The sequence below is a fragment of the Rhineura floridana genome, chromosome 10 (assembly GCF_030035675.1).
Source record: "Rhineura floridana isolate rRhiFlo1 chromosome 10, rRhiFlo1.hap2, whole genome shotgun sequence".
NCBI lineage: Eukaryota > Metazoa > Chordata > Lepidosauria > Squamata > Rhineuridae > Rhineura > Rhineura floridana.
The window spans coordinates 59,142,373-59,159,151 of record NC_084489.1 but is presented as its reverse complement, the minus strand read 5'-3'; the positions used below and the strand labels follow the sequence as shown (position 1 = coordinate 59,159,151).

The 16,779-nt window shown below is 40.3% G+C and overlaps 1 protein-coding gene across 1 annotated transcript in view; it reads right to left on the bottom strand.

Annotated features, from left to right (window-relative positions):
- Nucleotides 1–15,547, bottom strand: part of LOC133364986 (macrophage mannose receptor 1-like) — a 61,369-nt gene extending 45,822 nt beyond the window's left edge. Inside the window, exons 1-8 of the mRNA XM_061586140.1 lie at nucleotides 15,360–15,547; nucleotides 12,126–12,308; nucleotides 11,391–11,548; nucleotides 10,288–10,401; nucleotides 8,083–8,198; nucleotides 6,269–6,417; nucleotides 5,836–6,035; nucleotides 608–729 (exon numbers count right to left, since the gene is read on the bottom strand). Coding sequence (XP_061442124.1) covers nucleotides 608–729; nucleotides 5,836–6,035; nucleotides 6,269–6,417; nucleotides 8,083–8,198; nucleotides 10,288–10,401; nucleotides 11,391–11,548; nucleotides 12,126–12,308; nucleotides 15,360–15,420 — 1,103 coding nt within the window. The 5' untranslated portion in view covers nucleotides 15,421–15,547. The remainder of the gene's footprint in view (nucleotides 1–607; nucleotides 730–5,835; nucleotides 6,036–6,268; nucleotides 6,418–8,082; nucleotides 8,199–10,287; nucleotides 10,402–11,390; nucleotides 11,549–12,125; nucleotides 12,309–15,359) is intronic.
- Nucleotides 15,548–16,779: the final 1,232 nt, after the last annotated feature.

Here is a 16,779-nt window from a genome sequence, read left to right as displayed (position 1 = left end):
TCTCAGTGTATTTCATTCATCACACACACCACCTGTCCCTTCTCCCTTCCACTAGCCCACCCTGCCATACAGTAGTGCTCCCCTGGCTTCCCAATACGGAAGTCTCTACTGGTAACCAAGAGGGAGAGACAGCGGGGAGGTTGGTGTGTGTGGGTGCAATACAGATTAGCCCCACTGCTGCACCCACACCGTGCCAACCTCCCCACTGCTTCACCCCTCCTCTTGGTTACCGGAAGTGACTTCTGTGTGGGGAAGTCAGGTAAGCAACACCATCCCACCTTCCTCCGCTGAATGCTATTGTCACCATTCACCCATCCCTAATACCAATTCTGCCCAAATGGAATGTGGATTCGCCCCTACTTTGTGATAAAGGGCTTTTTGCAGCGATTCCTCTGGTGCTGTGTAGTTTTTTGGTATGGTTGGTGTGTGTGTGAGAGAGAGGTGGGGCGCTTTAGAATATAAACTTTGAACGAGAGATGGGTTTTGTTCTATGTATTGGGAAGTTCACATTAAAATGAAAATTGAGTAAATTTCTTTCAATCCCTAACCAGAATCTTTTTTTTAATTTTGAGGCAATGTGAAAGAATAAACATATTAAGAAACTCACATATTCTTTATAAGCAACTGTTCTTCTTGACTGTGAACAGAAGCGAGATCTCCTCCAATTGCTCTACAAAAATCTCGTGCTTCAAACCAAGATTTCTTGTTCTGTTTGTCTTTCACATAGGCCTAAATGCATACAAATACAATTACAAATTGGTCATGAACCAATTTCACAATTCTTATTCAGTGAGATCTGGGTGGTTTGCATGAGCCCCCATTTTGCAGTTAAGAACCAAAGCAGATGTGGCATAATTGCATGTACATAGGTAATATACACAGGCATTAAAATGAAAATAGCCCTGGGTGGGAAGCTCCCACTGATGCCAAAGAGAGCGTTCTTTCGGATGCAAACAGCAGCTTCGGGGCATCATCTTCATCAGACTGCAGCAGGAAGTGAACAAGTTAAGCCCCCCTCCTGTGTGCTGTGGTTATGATCCTCCTTGGGCTTTCCCATGCTGCTATTTACCTTTTAAAACATTGTAGGGGTTGCCAACCTTTTTGGATAAGTGGGCACATTTTGTATTATGGGAGAGTGCTATGGGGACTAGTCACAAAATGGCTGCCATGAGTGGCATGGCAGGACACACCATAGGTGCCATAGGGGAGCATGGCTTAACATAAAATTAGAGAATACAGTCATGGTTAAACTGTTCCCATAAATTGTATTTCCATACTAGGAAAGGATTAACGTTTGGATTTCTGTCTGCCATACAGCTGTCAAAGGCTTTCACCTAATGCCAACCCTAAACTAAAGCATTGATTACCATCCTGTATTCACTTAACAGGAGTAAGCCACATTAAACACAAAGAGACTTATTTCTGAATAGAGATGCCTATTGTAAGTTAATGATACAATGAATTCTTAATCAGTACCTAGCCTTTGGCTCCTGAACAGCATGAGGCATGCCTAAGCCTCTTTGCAAGGTTTTCACATATGCTTTTGTGGGAAAGGGAAATTCTTTAACACCTACCCACACTTATTGTGCAGTAGTATTTGGAGAAAATAATTTCTAGGGAGTACCTGATCTCAGGTGAACCCACCACAGGAAAGATGCACGCTAGCTGCTAGGGAGAAAAGGAGATTCCAAGGACTAGAAAACAAGACAGGAGGAAGAAAAGTACACTAAAGGGGAGAGGAAAACAGCAGCTTTTTAGGATTCTGGGGCTTCCTATCGCCTGGTATACAAACAATTCATTTGCTCTGACTTCATTCATTGGCTAAAATCACTGAAAGGCAGGAGCTGCCAGGCTGACTCATCTCACAGAAATTGTGTAGAAGGATACCTCCACACTTTGTTTCATAACTTTCTTTCTCAAGGGATAGAGACTTATATATTTTTTTAAAAAAATGAAAACTCAGAGTCTGGTGATCCTGCTTGTAGGGCACCATGACATCCATAGACACCACATTGTTGACTGCTGCTGTACATGTTAATTGCTTAAACAGCTATCCAGGGTTTCAAACAGACGTCTGTCCCAACCCTACCTAGCAACGCCATAGGATGAACCTGGGACCTTCTTCATGCAAATTATATCCTTAATGGACCCAAGCTTAATTTTTTTCAAGCACAGTGTAAACTTGTAATATGCTTCCTTCCACCTCTCACATACATACTGTCATGAACTGCTGCCACCAGTTCTGTCCCAGGATTCAGTTCCCAAACCCAGAGCACTTGATCTTGGCAAGGCACAACCTGTGCCTCCCTTACCAGGTCTAAGTAAACCAACAACAACCCTGCAAGGTAGGTAGACTGCCACCACCCCTTAACCCTGGTCACCCACTCTGGGCCAAGGGGAAACTCAAAGTGCCAGAAATAGACCTGCCAAGGAGTCCAAAGACAAGAGCCAAAGGTACACTCCTTATCTTAGAGCCTTTAGGCAAAATACCCAAATATACAGTAGTCCTTGGCTAATTGGCCAAGGTGCTGGATTCAGAGCCAAATCTCCCCTGCAATGAACACACATTGGTAAATAAGTAGTAGCTTTATCAAATAAAATATTAGTGCACAAGTATAGCAGCAAAATAGTTCCTTAAAACCCACACCCCTGAGGACCAGGTGAAATACAGAGAGCTACTAGCCTAATCTATACTTACAATAGAGGTAAATGGCAAAATAACATCATGGTTCCACATCTCCCCAGAGATGTATAGCCTGAATAGCAGATGGAATATAGAACCCCACATAGGTACCATCAGCAACCATAGGGAAACAAAGGCTAAAATCTGAATCCTATTCTTATGAGAAAATGTCCAGCAACAGCCAGGAGTTAATTAGCAAATCAGGGAGCTTTCTGATAATGAAATCTTCTGGAGCTTTCCTGCCTAAAGGTCACACACTCACCAACCTTCCCAGGTCAATTGGCCTTGAAGTACCAGTCTCAACTGATAAGCAGGTGTTCTTGCTTGTAGCCTAATTAACTAGCTTTGGAATAAAGATTCTTGTTTGTTCTCAGAGGTGGTAATAGAACATCCACAGGCTAAGATTCCTCATCCTGAAATTGTTTTGATTGATTGCCTCTCCTCTTTGTTAATTGTGCCTAAAATCTCCATGCCTTCTGTTACAAGGCAGGAGTTCTACAGGAGATGCACAACTTTGGGTTGCTGATCTATTAATATCAGCAAATGAGAGTGACGTGTGACTCAAGAGATACTCTTCTGTCTCATACAATTATATTTCTGTCATCCAGTCTTGAAAGAACTTTGTACCAGAAGCTAGCCAACAAAAGGCATAAAAAGGAGCTGAAGTATTTTTCCAGTGTTTCTACTCATGATTGAGCTTTAGTGTTTCTACTCATGATTGAGCTTTGTGTTCAACCTTAATCCAAGAGCAATGCTTCCAGTATACCAGGATGATGCTTTGTGAGTGGAAGGACAGCATCAGTACATGCATTTCATCCAGCATTTGCCTGGCTGAGAATGCAGTGAGATGTGTACCTTATATGCTATAATCTTCCATTTCACAGGGTTAGCACTAAAAAATACAAAAAGTTGCTGCACTCAGCCCAAAAGAGGTTAGTATGTCATTAACTGTATGTTGCAGCATTAACTCTTACAAGGTTTAGTGAACAGGAATCACTAGAAGAATACATGGCATTTTCATTTTTTGACAGGATGCAGGCCTGAACACCTTTTATTTTTCCTGAAATATAAGCCATTATAAAATCTTTTGACTTCTGCTGTCATCAGAGGAATGTTATGATGCTTCAAGCTGCTAATAACCATTTCAGTCATATGTCTCCTTTTGAAAATCAAAGCTGATAAATTCAAGAATGTTTTTTTTAGGTAGATGTTCCACTTTATGAACTACAGATCACAATGTCAGTGTATCTTATTCATCGTAAGAGACATCAGGAGTAATGTCACATATTATATAATAAATGGCCTTTTCTCTCTGCAAGGTTGGCCTTCTGCTCATATAATGGCCACATAATTCTATAAACTCATTATCCCTTTAGAAATAATAATCCTACCCTTGCACTGTTCTTCATTTTAATGTTGTTTTTGTTCACCATTCACTTACCTAAATAAAGTATTGCCCAAGCCAGATTATAGAAAGGCTGTTTCTGTTTTGGGGGGAAAATCCCTGGAGGATTCATTGGTATCATTTAGCTTCTTTTGGTTCCCTTCATTAAAATCTCCTTACATTTCTGGCTGCCTGGTTTAAATGTATATCCAGACATGGTTGAATGTACAAGTACGTGTGTTGTAGGGGAGCTAGACGTTGACTCCCATTTCAAACCGTATATCTTACCAACTGCAGCTATCACCCACTGTCTCTGAGATCAATGTCTCTGATTAACAGTTCAAGCGCTTAGTCCCTCTAACCAGCAGTCACTTCCTCCTGCCTATGCACAAGGAACTCTGGGACTGGTAATTCATGATATAGATGTCACATAGGGAAGCACAAATCTCCATGTGCTTCAAACTTCAAGTCTGTTTAACTGCACAAGCACAGTCTCAGAAGGGCCTGAGTCAGCAACTCACTTGCAAGAATGTTACTTGTTCCACTCTAGCATTACTTCCAGCAAATCTCATAAGATCTGGACACAAGGGACATAAGTACAGCAGCTAACATAAATATCCCCAAACATAATCTATCGTTAAGCCTCATTTACTCCCTCCTGTAATAGGGTTGCAGCCTGGACTAGACACCTCCTGGATCTTTGGGCCCTCTTAAATTGTAACCTGTCCCCACCTGCCCTATGCTTGGGCCCTGGGGTTTCCTGCTGTGCTAATATAAGTGGGAGTTATCTTTTAGAAACCAGTTTATAGTCTGGTTTCATTATATGGGCACATATCTATATAATAAAGAGCACCACCTGTATCTATAGTTAATGTGACCCCGCTGTGTTCTACCATGTTAAATTGAAATTACCCCCCCTGCTCTTCTGGTGATTTGCATAAGCTCAAATGACAACAGAAAGATAAATCTTAACTGTTGGACTTAGAAACCCTTCCTTAATAAGCCTGCCAATTTTCATGGTGATATTAAAAAAACTCAGGGAGAATCTACAGGTTAAAGTAAAAAGAAAATCATTCTGAAAACCCTGGAAAGTGGAGTGCACTTTTTTTCCCAGGTGTTCTCTTAAAATTTCGACCTCAATTTTTTTAAAAAACAGTAAAACGACAGTATTTGTAGTGGTATCATTTGATAGTCCCTATCATGTGAAGTGGTCCTTTTGGTGTTTTCATGTTAAAAATCCCAGCAGTTGATTTTTTAATAATTTTTTTAAGTTAACGTTAAGGCAAATGTCTGTGCACTTGAAGTACAATCAAAATAGCCACCTGGAGTAAAAGGACTGCAAACAAGATGGCTACTGTGAATAATGAACAAAAACATTTAGACAATAATAGACTAAAAACGTATGGTTGATTTTAAATTAAGGAAATAAACACTGGAATTTATGACTACGTACTGCATGTGGACTGGATATATGAAAAGGAAGATCTTTGCCTGGTGCCTTAAGGTTATAAAGAAGGTGCCAGGTGTGCCTCCCTGTTCTAATTTCTGCCCACCCCTGCTCTAAAACATAAAAAAAATTGACACTTCAAATTAATATTGACAGTTCAAAATATCTCTACAGTAAAAAGAATAAGAACTTATAGCAAGCAATTAAATCTAAACCACACACAAACATCTCAAACGGCTCACTGATCAACAAAAGTCATGTCTACCTTTGCTTTGCTATTGAAAGAAGCAAGACCTTGGGTTCAAGAAGCTGTATACTTACTTTAAAGCATACAGTTCTAGTACTGCTTGGATGCCATCCTTCTGGGCATGGGGGTGGGGGAGTTGTTTTTGGGGCAGGAGTCGTTGTCACACCTTCTGCCCATTGTTTGCAGATGAAAGGTGCCTTCTCCTCACAACTCACAACATCCCACAATCCAGCTGCTGCCCCAGTTCTCATGGCAACACAGCCAGGATTGTGCCCTTTGGGAGATATAAGACAAGAGACAGTTCACTTGAGTTTGTCTTCATATGTGTACAAAATCATCATCATCAGGGGTTTTTGGTTAAAAAAAATGAGGTGCCAGTACTCATACTTTGATAAAAGTGATGTGGACAGTATTCTGCACTGGTGAGAGTACTGTCACAAAAAAGCCATCATCATCATCATACGCTTTGTGAAATATCATTCCTGATAGACTTCAGGAAGGACCTACCAGGCATTCTTGAATTCCAGTGTGTGAACAGAACACTGTCTCCATTCGTCCAGTTGAATGTCCCTGGCTGCTTTACATCTGAAAGGCCGATCCAGAAATACTTTTCAGAACGAAGTCCAACTAGACTAGTTAGGTAGGCCTGTTCATATCTGCAGAGAAGAATAAGTAATAAATGCATTAAAACTTGGTGGTTTTTTATTATTAATATTCTAGTCTTAAACTAGCTCTCATCCATTCAAAGTACAGATCCTGGCAGGACAGGGGTCAGATCACAGTGGAAAAAAGGAAGTGCCTGTGCTTTGTAGGTCCACTGCCACTAAGCGATACATCTACACATTGCATCTCAATACTACTCAGACAGACTACAGCTCTGTCACAAGAGCAAAACAATAACTACAAGCACATCCACGGCAGGTAACTGAAGGAGGTGAATCTTGGCCCAGACTACACTTCAGGCCATATCTATAACACACATATATACAGCATATTATTAAGAACTTTAGAACATATTCTAAAAAGCATTCACTCATTTGAAATGGAAAAAACACTGAACCTGAGAGTTTTTATTCCCAAGGACAATGTAAATCCACAATAAGGAACTCAAGAGCCATGCAATTTATTTTATTTATTTTATTTTATTTATTTAATTTGTTAGTCACTTTTCTTCACAAAAGTGAACCCAAAGTGACTTACATACAATCAAACTAACTGGATAAATTCCAAAAGACTTAATTTCTACTTGGAAGGAGGTGGAAAAGCTACCTCAACTGGAAGTTTAGGACAGTGTTATTTTTTAAGTCAGTGCTAGTCAGACACAAAACAATGAGAAATGTACATTGATAGTTTTGGTGTTGCAGAAATTCTCTGGTAAGGAAAAGAACACAGAACATGAATATATGTCTGGTACAATTACAGAGCTGAAGTGATGCTAAACAAATGCACTGCCTCTTTTTTGTTTTGTTTTTTAATAGGGATTTATATAAACATTTTTTTTATAAAGCACACTTTGTTTACAATCTTTCTTTATAACGGTTATAAATTTTTAACAACCCAAAATGCGTTCCATATAAAGAAATGGCAAGTTATGTAGCTATCAAGATTTTACATGTAGTTTTCTTATTTTTTTGTACAATTGCATAGATGTGTAAAACCTGCCATTGTTAACAAAACAATAACAGACTTAAGAAACTACTGTAATCTACAGTATAGTACCACTACCTTTCACAAAAATATAGATTTGTTTTCATGTAAACTCTTACAGTCTAATCCTTTTGTCATATGAATATTATAAAAACCATGCGGGTACTGAAGTTGTAAAACACATCTTGTGTGCAGAAGTCTCAAGGAAATGAGCCAAGCCACAGATTGCAAATTAAATAGGAAATTCACAAGAAATACAGATCATTCAAGAAAGTAGCTTAGACACAGTCTACAGGCCAAGGCTTAATATGCAACATGTGCTCAAGGAATTAAGCAGCTAAAAATATAGCCGTTGCACATTTCAGCCACCTACATGCAATATAAAAATTCTCTTCTCCTGCCTTATTGTGTATGTTTATGTACATACTGTGCACAATAAAAGCTGGAATGAATTGAACAGATGGTCACAAGAAATAAATATTTTCACTCTCATGCCCAGCAATGAGAAGAGTAAGATGAGAGATATCTTCCAAACAGGAAGATCAGTTATTTTGTGGTAGGCAATTTTATGCCATTTCTAAAATATACAGAAATATATCTCTTTTGCAGCTTATTACTATTAAAAGTGCTTGTATTTAATTTATTTATTTTTGATCTAAAGATATTTTTGATACCTGTTCTCCACAGAAGTCAGAGATCCCTTCTTTGTTTCACAGAATGTCGTTGCTTCTGAAAATGTTACAGATGTCTGCCCAATTAAATAACAGTAGAAACCATACCTTTTCCAGCCCTGTCAATAGAAGAGAACAAACAACCACATCTTACTACAATATTACATTAGAGACACTGAGTTTATATTAACAATGTTGCTGAAAGTGTACTAAAACAGGAATCCCCATATGCCATGAGGCATCACAGAACTTGCACAAAGATCTCCAATATGTTGCCTGGGCCAATGATGTCAAAATCTCAAACAATGCAAGAGGCTTTCACCTGAATAGTAATTAACACCTTGGACATTTGACAATTACTTTTTGAGGCCAGACAATCAAAACCAGAGTCTAAAATAGATTCTGGGGAAAGTTCCAGACATTTGGTAGAAATACAGAAAAGTCTGATTTCTCTAAACTGTTTCTGGAGCAGAACATATGCTGTCTTGCATGGAAGCTCTCCAGGGTTGCTGCCTGAAATCCCCCTTTCACTGGAAATGCCAGAGATTAAATCAGCATATTCTCTGCCACTGACCTGCAACTCCAGATGATGTTACCATTTTGCCTGTTTGTAAATTGCAGTTGTATAAAATAAAGAACTGAAAATGGAATAAGCCTGATATCTAAGGAATATGCAATCTTTATATTTAAATACAAGAACTGAGTAAAATGATAAAGTGCCCGTAATACACACACAGGGTAGTCCTACTCAGAGTACACCCACTAACGTTAATGAACATGGCTAACTTAGGTTCATTAATTCCAATGAGTCTACTCTGAGTAGGACCTAATTGAATGCCACCCACAAGCTCCACATGTCCAATACTTTTTAGGAAATGCTCCATGTATTCAATAGAAAATCCCAAAATGTGTGCAGAGCATTATCTGAATCAAAGAAAGGAGTCGTATTGCCTCTGTGAGCACACACCTTCATGAGCATGAGCATGAGAGCCCACTTTCTCTGGATGGATAGACAGACACAGGTGGCCATATTGCGTATGGTCCTTGTTTATTTGAAATCCAACTCTCCATACCTCAGAGTCTCTCCCTCTGTTTTTGTACCATCCCCCACAGCTTTGAACTTCTCAGGTTCTGCTCTGACTTCCAAATCTACTTGAATTAGGAACTGCCACGGTGAGAGCAGGACCTTGACATCAATTGCCCCAAGGATGAGCAAATTTCTTCATGAGACCCATAACTGCCTTCCAGAGGGGGTGCAAAACACTTCTCTTTGGCCTTTGCTTCACCTGGCTAGATTGTAAACTTTTTTTAGTAGTGTTGCTGTTTTTCTGGACTCTGGAGTTTGCTTTATTTTGTTTTATTTCTCACTGTTAGCTGCCTTGAGTACTAGAATGACAACTAATAAATGGCTATTTTAAATAAACAAAAATAAGTAACAGAATTAATTATTTTATGATTGAAGCCTATAAACAAACTGAACTAGATTCATATATTTGAATAAATTATTTCATTACTTTGGCTTAAAAAAAACTGTTGACCTTACATTCACTGGGAAGTAATTTCAACTTCTGATCCAAAATGGCATAGACAGCAGGGACAGAGTGACTGAACCTCTCAATCAATAGGTTGAATGCCAAATTACAAGACCTGTTAAAACCTCCATTTTAGGGGGGAAATTGCACTGAGCATCCCCTGCTGCCTCTTCACTTCTCTTTTTTTCTACTTAATAGAGACTATATAAAGGTAATTAATACAGTTTCTCTGGGATGTTGCTGTCTCGCAAGTAACAGAAGAAACACTGTACCAAAAGTAACCTTACCATCCATCTAGGGCAACAGCCCCATCATCAAGAGAGCCTTCCATGGCTAGCAGTGTGTGTGTGTGTGTGTGTGTGTGTGTGTGTGTGTGTGTGTGTGTGTGTGTGTGTGTGTGTGAAGCAGTGAGGAAGGCTGAAACTGGCAGGTCAGGAATGGTGTTGTACTTGCTGAGCCGGGTCAGGGAAGGAGGAGTGGCCATAGGAAGGGCAAGCAATTGGAGGATGAGAGAGAGAGATTGTACGGCTCACCTCAAGGTGAGAGATGCCTCTGAATCTCTGGAAGAGAAATTCCAGTCCTTTTAGAAATGGTTGACATCTTCATATATACACAAGAATTAACTTTGGGAGGCCAATCACTTTCTGAACCACAACACATTTTACTTTAGACTTACTTTCTGGCAATTTGGATCAGCAGTTTCAGGCTCTTCAGGTAGAGATGCCAAAGGTTGTCTTTTACAGATGTAACCAAGTTCCTCTTCACAGAAATAATCTGACCAATATCCACTCTGGAGAAGGGAAGAAATATAAACCTCAGTGAAAAGGATCCACTATCCTTATATTTTCTCATTTTCGTAAAGCTTAATGTATTTTGTGTCGATGCAGAGCTTTCTATTCTTGCATGAGCTGTACAAAGGTACAACATTCCAATTATATTTGTACTTCCCTGAAATCTACAGCCCCTAAACCAATAAAATACTATACTAAGAAAAAAAAGAATGAGGGAGGAGATAATTTCATACCTGTTAATGACAAACAGGGGGTTCAGTCTGTAAGAAATGGTAGCATTTGAAAATATATTTTTATTCCAACTTGAGAATTTAAAGTTGGGGAGGTTGAATTCACGCTCATGTAAAATGTTAAAATACAAAAGTTCAGGACTGAATTATTTTCTCCTAAAAATAAGAACATTATTTGTCAATCCAATCGAATTCTGTTACAAAAACAGCTGGATTCTGCAGTCTTTATAGATTAAGTATATTATTTTAGTTTGCGAAATGTGTTATTATCAATTGCTGTGTTTATTTTGGTTTTAATAGAACATTAGCTATGCAAGTAACTGAAGTGTCACCACCAAAAATTGGGAGCCTTATTAAGCCCCTGTTTGGCTGTTTCTGAAATTTCTACAGATAATTCCTGTCCAAGCACCAGCAGTATCTTATCTGCTAAAAACTTGCTTTTTAAAAAGGTGAGATTTTCAAGAAGATGAATTCTGCATCTAATCCCACATTGTACACTATTGTTGTGATCTCACAGAATTGTAACATACACATAGATCTCAACAGAAGGAGCTGGCATGATGGGGCTGTGTTGTGGAGCTGTTCTCCTAACACCAGCATTGCTACTACTTACTGGACAATCCGGACGCAGCACAGGATAGTGGCAAAATAAGAGCTGTGCAGGAGTGCCAAATTGGCTCTCAAAATATTTGTTCAGTCTTTCACACAAAACTGAATTCAAGGGACATGCATCTTTACTAGGGGTTCCATATTTTTACCTCCCCATTCATGATGACACAGTCATTTTGCACATCTTTTATGTGTGCAGGTTTTCCTTGCTGCCATGTGGTGAATCTCACTGTAGTACCATCGCTCCATTCATAATACATTGGCGTCTTCTGGTCATTCAGTCCTATCCATAGAAGATCTGTTGGTTCTAAGAACATAAATGCATCTTGTTTATTTGCTCCCAGATGTTAGTTACAAAGAGCCTAGGATCCTTCGGCACAAAGCTCTATGATGTATAGATGTGGCAATAGTATAGTATTCATAACTGCCGCCCAATTATACATGCCCATGTAAAGCTAGATACATAGTTTATTGAGGAATGTCAGTCCTAGAATGCAACACTACAACTTGGCAGCATCTAATTGCCCAGCCTTCCCCAACCTGGTGCCCTCCATATGTTTTGGACTACAACTCCCATCATACCTCACTAATGGTTATGCTGGCTGAGGCTGATGGGAGTTGGAGTTCCAAACATTTGGAGGGCACCGGGCTGGGGAAGGCTGTAATAGCTAGTGTCATCTCTCACATTTGATGTGTTTGAGTCTCATAATCACCTCAACAGAATATCCATCCGTTATGTTTTTCATCAAGACAAGGGCCTCAATAACATTCCACTCTTGCATGTAGCAACAAACCAACCCAAACCAAAAACCTCTCTCTTTGTCTCTTACACACTTGCACATATTCCAGATACTAGGAGAACAAAGCATTCTGGATGTACTTACTGTAGCCTAGCTGAGAAATGACAAAGCTGTATTCTTCAAGGTTGTGTATGCTTATTAAATCTCCATCTTCCCTTCGACAGGACAATAACGCACCCTTCCATGTCTTGGAGTCTCTGTTAAGGCGGTAACAGTAGCCTGCATATGCAGTCCAGCCATCTAGACATTTAATAGGCTTAATGCCATCTGCAAAGAGAACAAACATATTGAAGATAACATGACTGGATGGATTTTTGCAAATAATTCTGATCTGCCATCATGATGTCATCATCTCAATTCTTTAATTAAAATACACAGAATTCAGCAGAGGCAAATCTTGCCACAAGACAGGGTAAGCTGTTTTGCCTTGTTAAGATATTGTCAGTATGGTAACCAACAGTTCTTGTAGTCAAATATAAAGGAATGTGGGCTTTGCTGCATAGTGGTGACCCCAAATGGGAATGCTCCCTCGTTGAAGGCAACCTTTTGAACCCTACCCCATATCCTTAGAAATTATCTGTTATCAATGAATCCAGAATTCAGGATGGAGAGAAATCCCATCTATAAGAAGGGGGACTTCACAGAGCCCCTCTACGCTACTGAGGTCTCTTAGATTTATTGCTGTTGACAGATTGATCCCTGGACACTGAGCCAGGTTGGGAGGAAGCCTCTACTGTCAGGTACACTTGAAATTCCCACCCACAGTTGAAAATAGCAACGCTGTAGGAGGTTGTACCACCACCATCACAGGTGGTCAAGGCTCCTGAGGAAGCAGCTTCCAGGAGGCTCCCTTTCTCTTCCAGCCACTCTAAAGTCCAGCTGAGGTTAAAAAAAAATTGAGTGAAGTCAGACCCAGTGTACAGCAGCTGAAGCAGGACTGAAAATCTCCTCACAGTGAGCCCCATTCTATGAATTTGCATAGCTTTGCCTAATGCAGTGAGTGGGAGTGGCAACCTTGTTGACGTGTGTGCGTTGTTGCGTGAAACAGCATACATTACGTTGGAGTTAAGTTTTCTTAACATTTCTCCCCAATGATAATTCTGCCCCCCCGAAATGAAAATTTCCTTCAGTCCCAAGCTTTCTAGCATTGCAGTAATTCAGACTTCAGTTGAGCTTTTAGAAATACAGCTTAGACATCCAAAAAGAGGGGCAGAGCAAAGTTACCAAGGAAATGCAAACACAACAAATATAAGAGTTAAAAGGGTGAATGAACACAAATCTTGATGGATGGGGGACAGGGTTGCCAGCTGTCCAGTTTTCGCCTGGAGACTCCGTTTTTTTGGGGTCCTCTATAGGTAACTCAACTTAATCTCTGGACTCTTAGCTTTCATTAAAAAAAGTTAAGTTTTTAGGTGGTCTGGTTCAAAAGATATAAACCAAAGTGTCAGCCCCCCCCCACAAGTTCTATTACTACTGGCTGCTCTAATCCCTGCCCTTTCCGGTTTTTAGCCAATAAGAAATCAGGGTTGTGATTGACAAGGAGTTATAGAGCCAAAAATGTAGTCAAATTGAATTGTCTGCCTTCAAGTCGATTCCTTACTTGTATGAATGTAGAAAAAGATAAACAAAAAACAGTGATGATTTCCTAAATGCAATACAACCACAAGCAAATTTCTATGAGTAAGACAGAAAACTCAGCATCCCACAACCAGTCAGGATTCCTAATCAAAAACCAAAACTAAAAAAATTCTGGCAGCCAGTCATCCAAGGTCACAGAAATCCTCATGCAGCACAACCTGACCTGGGGGCTGCAGTTAGTACAGAATGCTGTGGCACGATTGCTGATATAAGTGGGGCCTATCAGCACATATAAGTGGGACCTATTAACACATGTGACCAAATTCTTCCAAGTTACACAGGAAGTGGATTGGACTGTGAAAGACCAACCCAAATTGTGTTTGCATTTTGACAGATTTGTAGGGCAGTACAATATCTCTGAGATGAGGTCAGGTCTCCTGCTCCCCTGGTGCATTCAGTATAGCTGCCCAATTTCCCTGTTTTTTAAAGTTTGATAGAAATATCTGTTGGCTATAGGTACGTTCTTAAACCACAAATATTTTTTGCCTATTAGTGAATATACTTCCTAGTAACTGTTATTTAGTTTACACAACTATTTTGAATGTGGAAAATATTGTATTTTAAATTTTAAAAAATATTTAAAATTAATTTGCTCTTTTGTAAACTTCACAAGTAATAGTTCCTAATTAAAATGAATAAATTGGGTTTTATTATTGTCATTACCTATGAAAACATTTTCCCCCAGAATCCTCTTTTATAGTGACCGATGCCCCAACCCTTCTGCTCCTCCCCCAATTTTTTTCTTTGCCCACCCAATGAAAATTGTCTTGCTATATTCCTGTGTGAGACGTCTGCGACTGGATCTTCCCAATGTCTTTTTATTTTGCTAAAAGCAGTGGAGAGGCCAATTTGTCTTAGAACTGCAGAAAGGAGTTGATTAATCCTTTCCTTTCACAGCAGTTCCCTGATGCTAATTCCCTCCCCCCCCCAAAGCTGGTTTGAGCTCTACAGGGGAAAACATGCAGGTACTTGTACAGTGCCATCTATTTCCCCTTGTCCCATAGCTGACACCAGTTTCAATGGAGTGTGTGAATCAAGACAAATGTGTAAGGGGGAAAGGTTGTGCCCCCCTCCACCCAGTGCAATGGACCTGATCCAAATTGTGTTTTTAGTAAAAAGAAAAGAAAAGACATCTACTCTGGACCTCAATATCAACTGATTCCTTTTTTTATTCATTTAACACCATTTTTATACTGTCCTTAATTCAACACACATAAAATGACAAATACAGTATCCCAGACCCAACAGTCAAGAGAATGCTTGGACTATTAGGCATTAGATATTAGATAATTTTTTATCGAATAGATACAGAAAAAACATAGCCATAAGGCTAACAACCTATAATCTACGTGATTAAAACTCCAGCCATTTCCATAAATAATCTGAGACATACCCTCTTTTATTCTAGTACAACTAACAATGTGGTGGTTTCCTCTGATGAGGAACAGATGCAATTTTGATTTGCTGTAACACAGAAAGTTGCCCCCAATGGTGTCCTTCACTCCAAAGAAAGACTCTTTGGCCCAACAGAGCCTTCCTTCAGCAGAACAGGGAGGAAGGCAATAGTTGGCATTTCCCTGTTCCCTCTGCAGACTCCACATCCTCTCAATCTGCTAAGATTGAAATAGTAATCCACTACTGCAACTATTGCAATAGCAATGGAAGTGAAGAAGAACTTACCTGATACCTGAAAAGCCAGCTGAATGAAGAGCAAGAGTCTTAGGAGCAAAAAGGCAGACATTGGGCACAATTAAACCTTCCACACAGCTCTCCTGGAAATGACAAACCAGAGTTAGCTGCTTTTCAGGAACTCCATAAATAGGCGGAACGAAATGTTCACGTCTGTGTTTGACATTATGAAATGCATTTCAGAGCTTGGAAAAGTTACTTTTTTGAACTACAGCTCCCATCAGCCCAGTCCAGTGGCCATGCTGGCCACCCCCTCTCTCCTTTATTCTCGTCATCGTTAGTGCTGATGGGAAATGAATCTAAATGCCCAAGGTTTTTTTCTGTAGACATAAGCCTTTTCCACAGAAGCTGAGAGGCTAGCAACATTTGGGGGTGTGGGGGTGTATGTATTGTAATACATATATATTCCAATCAGAGCTTGGAAAAGTTACTTTTTAAAACTACAACTCCCATCAGCCCCAGCCAGCATGGCCACTGGACTGGGCTGATGGGAGCTGTAGTTCAAAAAAGTAACTTTTCCAAGCTCTGATTGGAATATATATGTATTACAATACATACACCCCCACACCCCCAAATGTTGCTAGCCTCTCAGCTTCTGTGGAAAAGGCTTATGTCTACAGAAAAAAACCTTGGGCATTTAGATTCATTTCCCATCAGCACTAACGATGACGAGAATAAAGGAGAGAGGGGGTGCTTGTTGACAAAATTATGTTTGCAGTTGTGGGGTGAAATAAAACACAGAGACGTCAGCTTGGGTTGAACAAGGGCCACTTTATTTAAATTATAGTAAACAAAAAACCCAATTTAAAGTGACCTGCAGAGGGAAACCTAGGTGCGGGAACTGTCTATAAGCAAGCAGCTTGCCACAGCTCTCGGGCGACCAGCCCCTACTGGGGCAAGGGCAAGCCCATCTGCTTACCCTTTACCCCAGCCACACCTTGCAGGTGAGTAGGGGGACCTTCCCACATCATCCCCACACGGGACCGTATAACCCCTGGGTAGATAAGGATAAGTTGGCCCCAGAAGCAGCCCATATCCTGCCCTCGAGCCGTAAAGCCCTGAGAGACAGGCCTCCAGAACTGCCAATCACCTCTAAAGGTGCCTCAGGGGGCCACCTAGCTGTCCTTACCTATTTCCCTTCCCGCACCTTCCTGCACCAGTGTTAACTACATTGCCCTGTGGGGCATGACCTATTGGATAATTCAGTTAGCCAAATAAGCCGAATCTGCCTATTAAACCCGACACCCCTTAACCCGATTCCCTCCCAATCCCATAGCGTGGAGTAGGCAAAAAACCTGCCCGCCAACGAGGGTGGGCAGGATAAAAATTCCTACTCGGCCCCAAAGCGACCCCATAGGCACACCATGAAAGAGGGAGGCCGGGGCGGGTGTCGTGCAGCAAAAGAGGAAGG